Here is a 15,942-nt window from a genome sequence, read left to right on the forward strand (position 1 = left end):
TAATTTAAATATATGTATAATATTATACAACTGCTCTAGAATATTCTGTACTGTAGGTAACTACATTGGTGAATCTCACAATATGTGAAAACTGTGTGGATACATTTCTTCTTAATATTGGTTGTTATCAGCAGAATGGTTGGTGAATGAGGCCCATTCAGAACAAATGTTTCTTATTCTCGGAAGTTTGAGAAGTATTCCCATAACCCCAACAGAAAGAAAATATTTTCATGCATGATTGATGACACAAAATGTTCAAAACTCACAGATCTTTTCCATACACGTTGAGTGGCTGCTGCTGTTGGTGACATTGCTGGGGAGAGTAGTAGTTATGACAAAGCAGTGTAGCATCTCATCATGAATGATGAATTCATGATTGAATACGGTATATACTGTAGGCTTTTATGTTGTACATAAAAATACTTTGTCGGGTTCTAAAATTTCTCAAATCATTCAGCCGGTCTAAAAATGTCAAACTTGATAATAGACATATTTCTCTCTTTTATCTTTTTGTGTGTGTAAAACTGCACTGTCAAAATATGAGGTTGTTAAACCGATGAGCAGTACACTACACACTACTACTATATTGACTGCAAAACAGACTGTAGGACTAGTTCTATTGACTATCATCCTGTACCCTTTAGTTTGTATTTTCTTGACTGACCGGTTAGCTGGTTGACGCACTTTGGCTGCATGTTCTAGCTACTTTTTGGTTGTCGCTGTACTATAAATTCCCAGACAGATTTTTGTCCGTTGCTGCTATGGGCTGTTTAAGGACAGGTCCGTAATTTCTTGGGGCACTCTTGTCAGATTTTCACTCTGGAAATCGCATTGAGTATTGGCAGTCTACCCGTCAGACAGACACCCCTGCCCCCCCACCCAAAAACTGACCCGCTGCTTGAGTCCGCCAGGCAGTGTCCGCTGTCGTCGGTATACTCCATCGGTGAGCAGTGCCTTCTTTTAGGCAAGCTTGCGATCGTGTTGATGCACACATTCCACATACAGTAGGTTGTAAATGCATCTTAAACACAGGCTCCAAAACTCTCACACATTCCGGTACTTTTAGATATAATGTAACTTTGTCATCCTTTTTGGGCGGGAACCCTTTTTGGTTTTTAAAGCATTATGTTATACTTTAGCTCTTGAAAAATAGCAGATCTACAAGCTCTACGAGCTTGTAGGTCTGCTATTTTAGAAAAATCGTGAAAATGTGCCTGAAATCTTTGAATATATATTGTTACAGAGCGAGTTTTTAACTCAAATCTTTGCTACTGGGAGGGTCCCTGGAACAACATTATTTTCAGATGGGGGTCGGCGGCCAATGTCATATATTTGGGGTCCTTGACATGAATATGTTTGAGAACGACTGACATAGAAACACGTGTTTTTCAGAAAACTGTCAGGATTTAGAAGAACTTTTTTTAAATTCGACGTCAGGCCTAAATGGGTTAAGATAACAAGAGTTTCATTACCTTGAAGCCAAGGAGAGGTACCCAATTAGTATGTGCAGTGCAGGCAGTGAGGCTAGAATGTGCCTTCATTTGGATATACTTGCCCCCCCCCCCCCCCCCCTCATGTCCCCTTCCCCGCCTCCCATAGCCAATTATTCCTGTGCCTCATCACACCGTTTCACGCGACGCCTTCTCTCACAGGGGTGGGGGGGGGGGGGGGTTATTGAACATACGGTGTCTTTATTAGACAGCCCTTTTTATCGAGATATAAACGCAATTACATTATCGTTGACGGGGCGAGCCTTAACCACAATTGTCATCTCAAAGGTTCATTAACGGGAGATTGGACGCCGCCTCGGCCACGTCGCAATCCGGTGCAGGCGTGTCTGCCGGCTCACCGATTGTTTCCTGTGTGAGGCGGCAGCCATGTTGTACTGTCTGTATGTCATGCTGCATTAATGACTGGATGATGGAAGTATGATGGACTGAATGAACTGATGCTTACAATGCGTGTACCTAATGTCTCATTTTCAAATTTCAGCGATCTCGTCAGTAGTACAGCAGTATAGAGCAAAACATCATTTTGTCTCAGGCAAAATGCTTAAAGGACCACTTCACCACTTTTCAACATCTCTTCATATAATTGGTCCTCACTAATATTCATGATAAAACACCACCATTTTTTCCTACTCAGTCTGTGTCTCATAGGAGGGCTTTGGGCAGTTCGGACACCCGTCCACCAGTGACATCATCATTAGGCAGATTTTTTTTTAAACAAGATTTGTTTTAAAATATATTTAGATTTGTATTATCGTGAGAACGATGGCTTCAACTTTTGCATTGCAACTTTTCAGGAAAAGAAAGCCTGCCGGTTCTATTAGCTTGGATTCACCATCGATGATGTCACTGGTGGACGGGTTTCTGAACTGCCCACAGCCTTCCTATGAGACACAGACTGAGTAGGAAAAAATGGTGGTATTTTATCATGAACATTAGTGAGGACCAATTATATGAAGAGATGTTGAAAAGTGGTCCTTTAAGGCCTATTCATACTCCAGTTTTAGGTGATACATTAGGTGACGATCACCTGAACACATCTCTCTGTTTTTACTAACGACCGTCACCTCATCACCTAAAACTATTTTAGTATTATAGTATGAATTGGCCTTTAGTGACTGACTTACCAGCTATCTATCTGGACCCTGTTGCTGTCTCTGGGACTGTGTTTTATCAAACATTGAGCAATGGAAATCGGCTAGCATTGGTTAGCAATCTACAGTCCGGTTAGCTCAGTCAGTAGAGCTCTCGCCTTTGGACCACATGGTCATGGGTTAGATTCTGGGCACCACCAACTTAGCGTATGAGGAGCACGGCTTGGGTGCAGCAAGTTGTGCAGTAAGTACTGGAAGCTGATGCTAGGCTCGGCGCGCTACCTCCCAGGGGTCAAGCGCATTTTAACGGGGACAGACTTCCACGTATTACCGGCCGATACCGACAATAAGCCTTTCCCGACCTACTTACTTAGCAATCTTCTCTTACAAAATGAATAGATTGCATTTTGGGATGAAAATCCCCTCTATTTGTTTGTTTGTCTTCTTTTGGTCGTTGCTTTCTCCCAAGGTGAATTGAAAGTCAGAGCCCAGCCATTGAGTCTGGAGTGAGAGGGTGTGTGGAAAGGGAGGCATTTGTGTGAGAGTGGGGCGGTTTTAATGTGCATGCATGTATGCATGGTCTCTGTGTATACAATCACATGCATATGTATGCATGTGATTGTAAGTCAGGCATGCAAACTTGTTGCCTTTCGGTGATTAACGCTGTTTTGAATAGAAAATGTTGTCATCTGAGTGATTTGTGCATGTCATTGTCACATGTGATTTGGGCGGTCAGTTTTTGGGTGGGGGGGCAGGGGTCTGACGGGTAGACTGCCAATACTCAAAGCGATTTCCAGAGTGAAAATCTGATGCTTTGCATGTGCACGAATCGATTGGTTGTCAACAAACAGCAGTGAAAATGTTCATATTCAATTGTATAGCCTAACTAACACTGTAGTGCCCCCTTCCCCAAATGTTGTTTTGTTTTGCTCCACCCTAAAAAAAACAACCACCAACATTGTGGGCGCCTTAAATATTATCATCTTTTTCACCCCACCCCACCCCACCTCGGTGTGTGTGTGTGTGTGTGTGTGTGTGTGTGTGTGTGTGTGTGTGTGTGTGACTGTGTGTGTGTGTGTGTGTGTGTGTGTGTGTGTGTGTGTGTGTGTGTGTGTGTGTGTGTGTGTGTGTGTGTGTGTGTGTGTGTGTGTGTGTGTGTGTGTGTGTGTGTGTGTGTGCAAGAGTGTGTGCGAGAGTGAGTGAGAGTGATGATCCTGATTTAAGACAAATGGAATGAACTAGGATTTGGACAAGGCTTTTGGGAGTGTGTGCTTCTCACAGATACGGTCATCAGATAAAGATATGCAGATCAGATATTGCTCTCTCAGCATTCCGGCAATAAGCTGTCGGATATTTGCAAGCCTACTAGTTTTCATGTGGATTGGTTTTAAGCTGGAGGAAAGTGGGAGAAGGGTGAGTCATAAGTACTGCATCCATATATCGGTCGGCCGGCCTGTCACAGGTATCTGCATGTACTGTCTGATACACACCGATATGAAAACTTTTTTTACAGAACATAAAATTCATTCAAGAATATGGTTGTTTTTCATATAATTTCCTCAACATGATACAGCTCTCCAGATCGACGGAGCAGGTTTGCTTGACCTGGTGTCAGTGTTTAGCTCTGAAACTCTAAGGTGTTAGTCAGGACCAGAGTAATCTAGTAAGAGAGTGGCGACACTAGCGTTGACTCCCATTTTAACAATGGAATGCGGAAGTGCTCATTCTATCTCAATGGAATAGTTCCAATGTTTGGAACTATAGCCCATAGGCACCCGCTTTGCGGCGAGATCAAAGCGTGTCGCCACTCTCCTGCTCTACACTCTGGTCAGGACTAATCTGGTAACCCATCTGCAAAAAAAACCTCCTCTTCCAGTGTTGCACCATTATTTTCATTCTTAATAACAACAGCTCTATACATTTTAATGGGAGTTGCCGACAGATTCAGAGATGTCTTGAGAGATTAGTCAGGACAGACGACACGACAACCGCGTCTCACATCAACAGACACGGGGAACTCCGGTCTCGTCGTGTGTTACACATTTGAGCACACAGACTGATTGTCTGCACTCTGCAGCAGACTTCACCTGCAGAACTTTACTCAGAGCAGCCCATGTCCCAGGGACTGGCTGGGAGTGTATCTGCTCTCACTACGAGCAGTGGACCCTGCACCCCACTGTGACAGCTCAAGTCTGGGAGTGTTTCGGGCATCTCCAAATCAACCAATTTGATTTGCAGCAGAGCACCACGTGCCTGACCCGCTGTTATTTCCAATAACGGTACAGCCCCTCTAGGTCTTGCCGTACTGTCACACACTGACACACAGGTGTCCTGTTGTATGCGTGACACTCACAAGAGTGCAGGAACAGGGACTGACGGTGATTCTGACAGCCTGAGGTCTATGGGGGCCACTGGGTGAACCTGGGCTAAAGATAACAGGAATACTAGAATATGAATGATGAACTTGGTGCAATGCCACTTGCATGCATACAACTTGTAGTGGGAGAGATAATATGCGTATTAAATGAATAAAATAGATGATGATGAATGATAGATGCTTTTAACTGGCTTCTGTATATTTCTTTCATGGATTACATGCATGTGATGTGTGCCAGTATTTTTTTAAAGGTATATTCAGTGATTTGACTTAATTCAAATATCACTTATTTTTCCTTTTTTTCTGGATAAACCTCCCTACTATAGAGTGTGCTGACCATATAAGGAGTTCCTCCCTGTCCCCAGTGAGCCCCTGGGGTCAAAAAACCCTAGTTTCAGTTTTGGTGGCGGGTGGCAAAGCCTTCATCCAATCAGGATGAGAGGGGCCTTCCTCCAATCATGATCGACTGGGGGCAGGCCTTGGTGCACATGCTGTTGGCCTGTTGCACTTCCCCCCACTGTAGAGCGTGCATGTGCACATTTTGTTACCGGGGCGGACTGGGTGGTTTTCCAAATCACCCAAATCACTGAATGCTCCTTTAAGGGGAGATGGGTGGAAGGAGGTGGGTTCGGAGGGCACATTTGTCACCTTTTTCACCCCAGGGCTGTTAGCATGCCTGTAGGTTAGGGTCAGCAATTTAAAATAATCACTTGTTAATTGCATGGCATGGCAATAGGCGGCCCGCGGAGCGCCCCCTTGTGGCCCCTGGAAGAATTTCAAAAATAATAATAATAATAAAAAAAACAGTTTTTTCTTTTGTTTTCGGGGGTGTCCCAGATATAAATGGCATTAAATGGGGGTCAGTAGCCTATGCATGTCAAACTGGGCACCCCCTCAAGGACCACTGGTGGTCCCCGGAGACACTGGTTGAGAACAATTTTTTATTAATTAATGAAAAAATAAAAAACCCAATTTTTCGCGTGTGCGGACTCGGCCCCCAGCCTGGTTCCCTAGTCAAAATATGGCCCTTGAGGAAAATTAATTGGGGAACCCTGTTTTAAATAATGGTAAATTCAGTAAAATAAATTGTATCCCCAGCTGAGCTGGATACGGCCAGTGAGTTTTTGGGGGACTTAGGATCAGCGGATTGACCCAATGTAGACAAAATAAATGAGTTCCTGTGCTGAGTTCCTGTGTCTGAGGGCGAGGTCCAGGAGATGACCTGTGCTGTGTCTGAGGTCGAGGTCCAGGAGATGGCAGGACGTCGGTCTGTAGGAGCTGAACCCTGTATCAGTGCATAATGGACGTAGGTCTGTAGGAGCTGAACCCTGTATCAGTGCATAATGGACCGTTATTAATGGTGCAACTGTTCATGGTGTGACCATTAATCATGGGTGATGTGATCTAATATACAGTATATTACACAACATTACAGATGTATACTGTAGACAGATATAGGCTTTTCAAATAATATATCACAATACTGTGACGTTTGTATGTGCACAAATAAGTACAAAGGATCGATTGTGTGTGTGTGCGTGCGTGCGTGTCAATCAGGAGTCATTCAGCAGCTGCAGGGGTCAATAGGTCGTGGTACAAACAGACATTCCGTACTCAAACAGACATATGCTATATCTATATACTGTAGATGTAGCAACATACGTTTTTCAGAAAAATATTTACTGTTAATATTGTATCGACGGACCTACGAACAAAGCTGTTCCTTGAAGCGGCTCAAAAATACAACTTTGTTCCCGTTGCTTATTGCTTGTTGCTTGTCTTAGTTTTTTGTAGGGTCTTAGGTGCTTATCTGCAGTATGTACGCTTGTAGGCACCTCCTGTGTGTCACCTTAGTGATGAATATGGATGCTGTTTGTCTCTTTAGTGTCTGCTGTAACAAAGACCTGCAAATCCTCAGTGAATCTAGCCTTACTGGTTTAGATCCCACGGGTTGGAGTGGCCATGTGCTGGGCGTGTGCTGTGTGTGGTCTAGGAGGTGAACCCTGTCTCTGTTGTGTCCCCAGAGCAGCGGGAGGCTGAGCAAGAGGAGGGCAGCGAGGACCGCGAGGAGGGTCAGGAGGACTCGCCCATCGCCTGTGGCGATGACATCCATCTCTATGACAACCAGATCAGCCCTGGACCAGGTCTGTATTCACATTGAAAACCACCGTGACCAGTTTTGTACACACATAACCAGAGTAGGCCTGGACCAGGTCTGATTACATACAGTATAACTTCCAGAGTAGATCTGGAACAGGTGTGTGTTCAAACACATGGACCATGTTTGTATACACATATAACCAGAGTAGACCTGGTCTGATTACAAATACAATGGTAATTGGTGCACTTTCTCCAAAGTGCTTTACAATGTTTATAACTTTCACCCATTCATACACGTTGGTTCACATACCGATGGAAGAGGCAAGGCACCAACCTGCTCACTGGAAGCAGTTAGGAGCTCACTGCCTTGCTCAAGGGAACTTCAACACTAACCAAGGAGTAGCCTATTCCAAAGTGGGCGCTCTAATTCCTGAGCCATTGCCACCCCATAACAATCAGAGGAGACCTGGACCAGGTGTGGTTACATTGCAATAGGCGATGAAGGCAAGCAAAATGCCCCTTTGGTAGAGGTCTGGGTTGTGTAGTTACTTTGCCATGATGTAACTCAAAATATTGGGAGCAGCAGCGCAAATAATTACATCCACAGTGTGTAATATTGGAGATGTAAGGCCAGACAATGTTGTTCAGATAAATGATAGTCTGATGAAAAACGGTAACGTTCAATTAGGCAGTCATCAGGGAATGATGGCACATCTAATCAAGGTCTCAAAATCCTCTTCCGACATAAGGCTATGCAAATTAATTCAGCTTCAACATCGATCGGGTAAACGAAGAAAGGACACCCCATGTCCGACAGATGCTTCAGGCTCAACAGGAGGGACGAGATAGGGAGTTACCATGGTAACTGACCCAGAGTTTAAGTTATACCTCTCTTTCTGGAATGGACCAGAGTCTCCTTCATGTCAGGGTTAACATCCAGCTTTCTGCAATAGACCCCTGGACCAAGTCTGATTACACATAGCAACCAGTGTAGATATGGACCAGGTCTGATTACACATAGTAGCAACCAGTGTAGATATGGACCAGGTGATAGACCCCTGGACCAGGTGTGATTACACATAGCAACCAGTGTAGATATGGACCAGGTCTGATTACACATAGCAACCAGTGTAGATATGGACCAGGTCTGATTACACATAGCAACCAGTGTAGATATGGACCAGGTGTGATTACACATAGCAACCAGTGTAGATATGGACCAGGTGTGATTACACATAGCAACCAGTGTAGATATGGACCAGGTGTGATTACACATACATAGCAACCAGTGTAGATATGGACCAGGTGTGATTACACATAGCAACCAGTGTAGATATGGACCAGGTGTGATTACACATACATAGCAACCAGTGTAGATATGGACCAGGTGTGATTACACATACATAGCAACCAGTGTAGATATGGACCAGGTCTGATTACACATAGCAACCAGTGTAGATATGGACCAGGTGTGATATCAACCAGTTCTTCTTCCTGTATGGTTGGTCCAGCTGGTTGCTATGGAAAGTTAAGCAGGTTTTAGTTAGTTTTGAGGTGGAAAATATTTGAGGTGGTTCCAGGTGGTCACCAGCTAAATCATGGAGAGTTGGTAACCAAATGGACCCTTATTACAATAGAATCTACTGTACTGAGTAGATCTTTAACTCTTGAGAGCGTCACATGAAACCAAATGTTGCTATTATGCTCTCAAGATAAAGAGAGTTAAATTATTGTTAAACATCTGCATTACTTAATTTTCAAGAAGTCTACAATTAGAGAATGTTTCTACATTCTCTAATTGTGAATTATTATTTTGATCAACGGAAATGTGGACAAAATGTTATCCCAACGACAACAAAATATTCTTTGGTTTTGGGTCTGACAGGCTAAATCTCATCAAATGGTGGTCCGTGGCTCAAATGCTGAATAAATAATGGACCTTGATATGAAAAGGCTTGAAGACCACTGAACTAGACAATCAAATCAAATTCAATAGTAACCAACCAGCCAGTCACAGAGTGGCCATGTGCCTTCCATCTGAAGGGAACCCATCAGCTCAGTCTAGAAATGCAGAATTTCTTTCCTGCCCTCTATTCCACCTGGATAATGGTTTCAGCCAGACGTTTGTTCCTGTGCTGGAACAGCGCTTAATTGAAAGTGTGGAGAAAGGTGTGCATAGGTGAGACCAATGGTACAGAAAAGATAAGGAAGAGGAAGTGGAGACAAAGAAGGTGAGAGAGGAGATAAACTTGGTGCACGAGAGACGAGGATGGAGAGACACAGAGAGACAGTTTGGTGGAAGAGAGGAAGAGAGTGACCAAAGGAGAGGATGGTGGAAGGAGGGCTGGAGGGAGGGCGGTAGAGACTTGGGGAGGGAGAGGAGGGGATGGTGGAAGGAGGGCTGGAGGGAGGGCGGTAGAGACTTGGGGAGGGGGAGGCGTATGTGTGGAGATAGAAGGAGGGCTGGAGGGAGGGCGGTAGAGACTTGGGGAGGGAGAGGCGTATGTGTGGAGATAGGGAAAGAGAGAGTTGCAAGCGGAGTGTAATGAAAAAACTTTTGAAATTGAAAAAGTCCCAGTGTGAAAGTTTGTCGGAGCCATTATGAATACATTTTCTGTTTAACAGATACTTTGCTACTGGGTTGATTTGGTTTGGTTTTCTTGTTTGTAAATAATAAATAAATAAATCCAGCCTAGCTGAATAATTCTCTGTTAAGTTGTAAGGATATTGGTACATACTTAAAGCCTCTGATATTACACTGCTGTCATGGCTTTGAATTTACCCTGGCCATGTCTCAAACAGAACTGCCTGCTGCCTTAGAGCGTGATTAGCCACTGTCCTTTGATTTTGTTTGGCGATATCTGGATATGAATGTGATTGAGACAGACTTCCAATGCAGGACGCTCATCTTGAACTTGATTTTTTTCTGCAGCTCACACATACTGTAAGCACAGCGGTTTTGTTTACATAAATGTTAGCCACAGTCCTACCCAAGAGTATGACATAACAGCAAAACGGCTGTCGTGAATATGGTCAACAAGGATTCGCATACTTAGAAAAACTTGCCGGTTTGCCTGACCAAGTGCTAACAAATCTGCAAAAAAATCACACACGTGCAAACTGAGCGGTGCAACTATACTTTTATTGTGATACTTACTGTATATTGTACTGTATTCTGTAGCCTACTGTACTGTACAGTTTTATTGTTAGTTATATTGTTATAGTTATAGTGGTCAGTGTGAAAGGACCTGTAGGCTGCTCAACAGTGCCACTTTAGGTCACCCAGCGGTATTGCAGTCGGACCAAAAGTATGTCTAAACTAAAGCCTATACCCCCTGCCTGTACCAGTCAATGATCTCTCCTGCTGTTGGGAGATGTGATCAATAGACAGGGCTTTTCTTTTCTCTCACCAGGCAACTCTGAACCCGAGTTATAGGCCTACTTAGCTGCGTGGGTGTCCCGCACAGACATACAGCTGATATACAAGCTCACACCATCATAGTGCAGAGCACAGTACCCATGAGCAACTACATATCAATCAGGCCTCAGTCTTTGAAAAGAGATTTTTGTCTGAACATTTAACTGGAAACTTCTCCGTAGTGTGTCTACAGCAGTATCAGACCATCTGATGGCTGTTTCAAAAAGACATCAGCAAATGATCACCGCAACATCCACATGTACACACACATCCACACGTACACACTCATGCATACACATCCCTCCAAGCATTGCACAGTCTCTCTGTCTCGCACACACGCGTGCACACACACACACACACACACACACACACACACACACACACACACACACACACACAGAGAGAGACAGACATACCGCCATAAACGAAATTATTCTGAGGTCTGTTGGGATCTGGAACAAATCTTCTTGTCTATGTCTCTGAGATGTTCATGTATAATATAGAGGCTTCTAGGGACACTGAAACAAATGGTGGTCTACATTTCCAGACCTCAGTGTAGTCTTATATCAGTCTGTTCAGTAGTGTTAGGAAAAAATAAATAAGATTTAGCTCAGCCACTTGAACCCCAGCGTCCCTAATTCTGGGCTAACTTGTAGATCTGCGTAGATCTGGGCGTGACTTTGTAGATCTGCTAGTAGTAGTAGTAGTTTTTTTGCCCAGCTTGTGGCTCTACAGGTGGTGCTCGGTTGGACCAAAAGGTCCATCCGTCTGTTCGTCCATGATCCATTTATCTGTCTATCCAGCACTTGGGTTCCAAAAAACAACATCTGGAAAAGCATCATGGAATTTGCTGTGCACCTGCATGATTTCCCAGAGGATGAAAACTATATTTTATGGACCAAATGTGCTACTTGTACACACAATATCTCAAAATCTAATGGGCAAATTGCCATGAAATTTGCTCAGTGCATTCATATTCAGTGGATACCGTCCGGAACCTATTTCATGAACCCATGACCTTTCTTCAATTCCTGTAGTGTAAGCCTCAGGCCAAATGTCAACTTTGCACACAATAAACGTCATAATCTAAGCACAGATTGCAGGCCAAATGCTACCAATTTAGGTGACCCCATTCCTTTAGCGCTTTATGTAAGAAAGCACTTTTTGAATTTATTTTTGTATTTATTTATTTAATTCATTCTTTTCACTTAAAGCATTTAGGGCTCTGAAGGATACCATTGTCGGTTGGTCCAAACCACGTACTTTGGTCTGTTTGGGTGTAAAAAGCAACACAGCCTGACTTTTAGATGCTTCCAAGTTCTTTGGCACGGTCTGTCTTTCCCCCCTGAAAGTATACAAAGATGTGACCAGGACTCGTCTCCCTGTTGGAATTGCACATAACTGTGAATTCATTCATCCTGCTTTGCCCCCTGGCTGAAGCTGAAGGCTGGATGGCAGGTGTTGACGTGACAGACAGCTACTCAACTGCGGGTGCTGTTGATGCCTCTGCCCTCATCACTGCCACCCCACGGGTCAACAGGTTGCCGCTGCCACGGTAACGGTGACAGGTGTGCAACTGCACTGTGCCTACATGGGAGAGAGAAAGGGGAGAAAATTAGTGAGAAAAAGGCAAGAGAGATGGAGATTGGGGTGCCTGGCCCATTCCCTCTGGAATGTGACAAGTGATGGTGTCACACATTATGTGAGCTGCAGAACATCTTCATACATAGTACAACACTTAAGGAACGTGACAAGAGCTGTGTGTGAGGAGAGGTGTGAGATGTTGGACAGATAGAGCAGTGGTTTGCCCGGGTGACCATGGCTGCCTACATCCTGTGGGGAAAGATTGTAGCGTGTTTTGCTGGTCCGTTTGTCGCGTCGATCAACGTTCAGGTGTAAGTACCCATGTTGTCCTCGCTCTCTGTGCTACTCCTCTTACTCCCTATCATCTCCTTCCCTCGCTCTCCTCAGGGAACTCAGTGTCATCCCCTGACTCGTCCAACACACACACACACACACACACACACACACACACACACACACACACACACACACACACACACACACACACACACACACACACACACACACACACACACACACACACACACACACACACACTTGTTTCTCTCTGGTCTGTCTCTCCCTCCCCCCTGTTTTCTTGCCAATCCCCCGTCCTGCTCCCTGTCTTCTCCTTCCCTCCTAAGTCAAGTTGTTGCACATAGTCGACCCTAATGTAATTAGTTGACGTGCATGCCCATTTCTGCTTTTAATTTATGTCGCAAATCATTATGTTATTTCATTATTCCACATCGCTGGGGCCATTTGCATCCACCATATCAAATCAATGTGAAATTCTGAGCGGAGACTTCTAATCACATCCTGTCTGGCTAAACAGGCACTGGTTCGGGAGAAAATAAGGATCCACCAGAATCCCTAGACAGCAGCCTGCACCTAAATCTAATACAAAATAAATTACAAAAAGCATCTGTCTGGTGTATTTAGTCACCTCATCCCACCCCCTGGCTATGTTTATTTGTCGGTGATTTCATGCGAAATTCTATCAAGATTCCCAAACCCACATTTCTTTGACCTTCCTGGCATTCCTCCAGGGATCTCGAGGACAGTGCTCAAGTGCACGTTGAACCTTCTGATATTGTTCCAGCATACGTAGCTTCAGAGGAAGTTTTGAATGGTGGTTTCCAATGCAAAGCAATGTATTTTGTTGTGCTTGATTTAATGACACTTGGATGAGCTCCAAAGTGGACTCAGACTGCTTTGAAAATGACTGCAGATGAACGTGACCCCAACATAAAAAGGGGTAATGACACAGTATCTCAGGAGTCACTACAGTCATTATGACAAAATAAATGAATAAAGGTAATAGTACCAGGCAGTCAGACTCATCACCATAATATAACCAGTGCACTTTGAGGTGACAAAAATCTACTGTAGCTCCGTCCATGAAATAGACATTATCAAGGTGAAAGATATAATCCTTTATTGACTTTCATCTAGTATTTGATTCATTGATTTTGATTTTTTGGATCGGAAGAGAAATTATTTTCACCACCACACAGAAAGACAAATACAACTAGAAAGTGTGGTTGTCTTGATGCCATCGGGACCCAAGGAATACACCGGGAGATTTGAGATTAGAAATTAATGCATATCCTAAACAAGTGCTTCTTGATTATTCAATGAATCAATCAAAAAAGTAATAATCACTAAGAAGATAATTGATAGTTGTAGCTATACTTGACAACCATGAGAGTTGTAGGGGTTTGGGGGGTTAAGGTAGCAACTGAGACGCTTGATTTTGCAAACTGGATGGCAAGTAAAAGACTATTATGCTAATGATAGTGTGGTACAATGAATCCATGTATTTATTTTTCATAAATCTGTCGTGAGCGGTTATCATAAGTGACATTTAATATTTTAGGCTGGCATTTTCAATGTGAAGTGTTTAGCCTTCACTTTCATCCAGAGTGACTTGCATTGAGTAAGCAGGTGCCGTAGCTGTTTGCTGCCCTTGGAGGCACAAGGCTGTTGATTGACATGTTTTCTGTTTCGGGTAAATGAACCTTTGATGATTTAGTAACATGATCTGATCTCTGTAATTACTGCAGGAAAACAGTCTCCAGTAGGCAAGCGCGTCCGGAGCACCCCTCCATCCTGTTTGTCATCATTTCCCGCCACCTTGATATCCCCCATGGTACACTGTAGGATTACATAACACCCATTAGGTCATTTTCACTACCGTCCAGCGACTATTAATGCCCACGCTGATTGACTTTTAAGAGGGATCCAGTGGAGGGAAAACCAGCCGATGTCACATTTTCAACACTTTTCAACACTTTCTGCTCTTTAATCCTCCCCACCAACAAGCCCAGATTAATTTTAACACGTATATTGAGTAATTCCGAAGACATTAGTGGGGAGGTGAGCCGCAGCGGGCTGGCTGGGGAGGGGGTAATCCTATATAAATGTATGAAGATCTCCTGACAGCCGTAGCCTTGACGGCAATTATAGCTGAGTTTTGGTGTTGGTCTCTTAATCTGTACACCGCCCACCCAGCTGGGGTGCGGATTAAGCCCAAGCCATGCTTTTGATAGAAGACAACTTTGATAACCCCAAAATCCAGCACACTAGTCTTGCTTCTGTGGTTCCTCTACACCTGTCATAGTCCTCATTACACGGATAGTGTTAAGGTAGCCTCGGAAACCCAGACGTTTTTATTTCCAGGGAGAAAAAAAAGTGTTAAGGTGTCTCCCCCCCGCCCCCATCCCACCCCCCCCCCCCCTATCTCTCTCTCTCTCTCTCTCTGTCACTATCGCCCTGCGGGATGATGAGAAGGACTTCTTCGATTCCATTATCCCACTTTACCCTCACCTTGTCTTTTGTGCATGTTCTAACAATCTAACACACACACGTGCGCAGACTGTGCATTGTGCATGAACACAGCCACACACACACATGCCAGGTACACACGGCGCAGACATTCCCATGCATAAAGACACACCGACACACACACACACACGACACACTGACACGCACGCACGCACGCACGCACGCACGCACGCACGCACGCACGCACGCACACATGGCTGGATCATTGATGTTCTGACATTAGCGTGGCTTTACCATGGCTTACTCTGGCTTGTTAAAACGGAAGATGGGGTTTCTCGCCTGTCTGTCACTGGGAGGCGGGGGGGGAGCATTGATTGATTTCCAGATGGAGCCGGCAGCATGTATCATGGAGGAAAGCCCGTCATAACCCAATGAAGCCCCCTCCCCCACCACTGGAGACACTGATAACTCTTATGTAATGCTCTGCTTTATGACAAGGCAGCATGGTGCCTCACTGTGTGTGTGTGTGTGTGTGTGTGTGTGTGTGTGTGTGTGTGTGTGTGTGTGTGTGTGTGTGTGTGTGTGTGTGTGTGTGTGTGTGTGTGTGTGTGTGTGTGTGTGTGTGTGTGTGTGTGGGGGTATGCGCGTGAATGCCTAATTGTTTGTGTCTGTGTAGTACAATGTGTATTTTCAGCATAATATTCTGAAAATAAAATGTACCGAAAAGAAATGTACAGTACAGTATATTATACTGTACTGTACACAGGTGTGAATATGTGGTCTGTCCACGTTTTATTTTTATTTGTTTAACTTAAAAGAGCAGCCCTGTAAAACCAGCAGAGATGCCCACGGGTCACGGAGTTCGAGTCCGAGTCGAGTCTAGAGTCCCTTTTTTTGCGACTCGAGTCTCAGTAAAAAAATAAATCCTCCGGTTTTAATTAATTTAATTATTTATTTACACGACGGCTGTAAATGCTGAAATACAGTGATCTACACCCAGCCCGAAATGAAAAAATGAACAGAATGAATGTTTATCAGAATAGTAGCCTACTATATATTATAATATAGATTAATTTAGGCTCCGCCACTCTTTGC

General features: G+C 44.1%; 1 protein-coding gene across 2 annotated transcripts in view; it reads left to right on the plus strand.

Annotated features, from left to right (window-relative positions):
• slc4a11 (solute carrier family 4 member 11) overlaps window positions 1–15,942 on the plus strand; it is a 179,683-nt gene that overhangs the window by 79,159 nt on the left and 84,582 nt on the right. For both annotated transcript variants that reach the window (XM_079528367.1, XM_079528368.1), the window contains exon 3: window positions 7,004–7,123. In XM_079528367.1, coding sequence (XP_079384493.1) covers window positions 7,004–7,123 — 120 coding nt within the window. The remainder of the gene's footprint in view (window positions 1–7,003; window positions 7,124–15,942) is intronic.

Source organism: Electrona antarctica (genome assembly GCF_951216825.1).
Source record: "Electrona antarctica genome assembly, chromosome: 18".
Taxonomy (NCBI): Eukaryota; Metazoa; Chordata; class Actinopteri; order Myctophiformes; family Myctophidae; genus Electrona; species Electrona antarctica.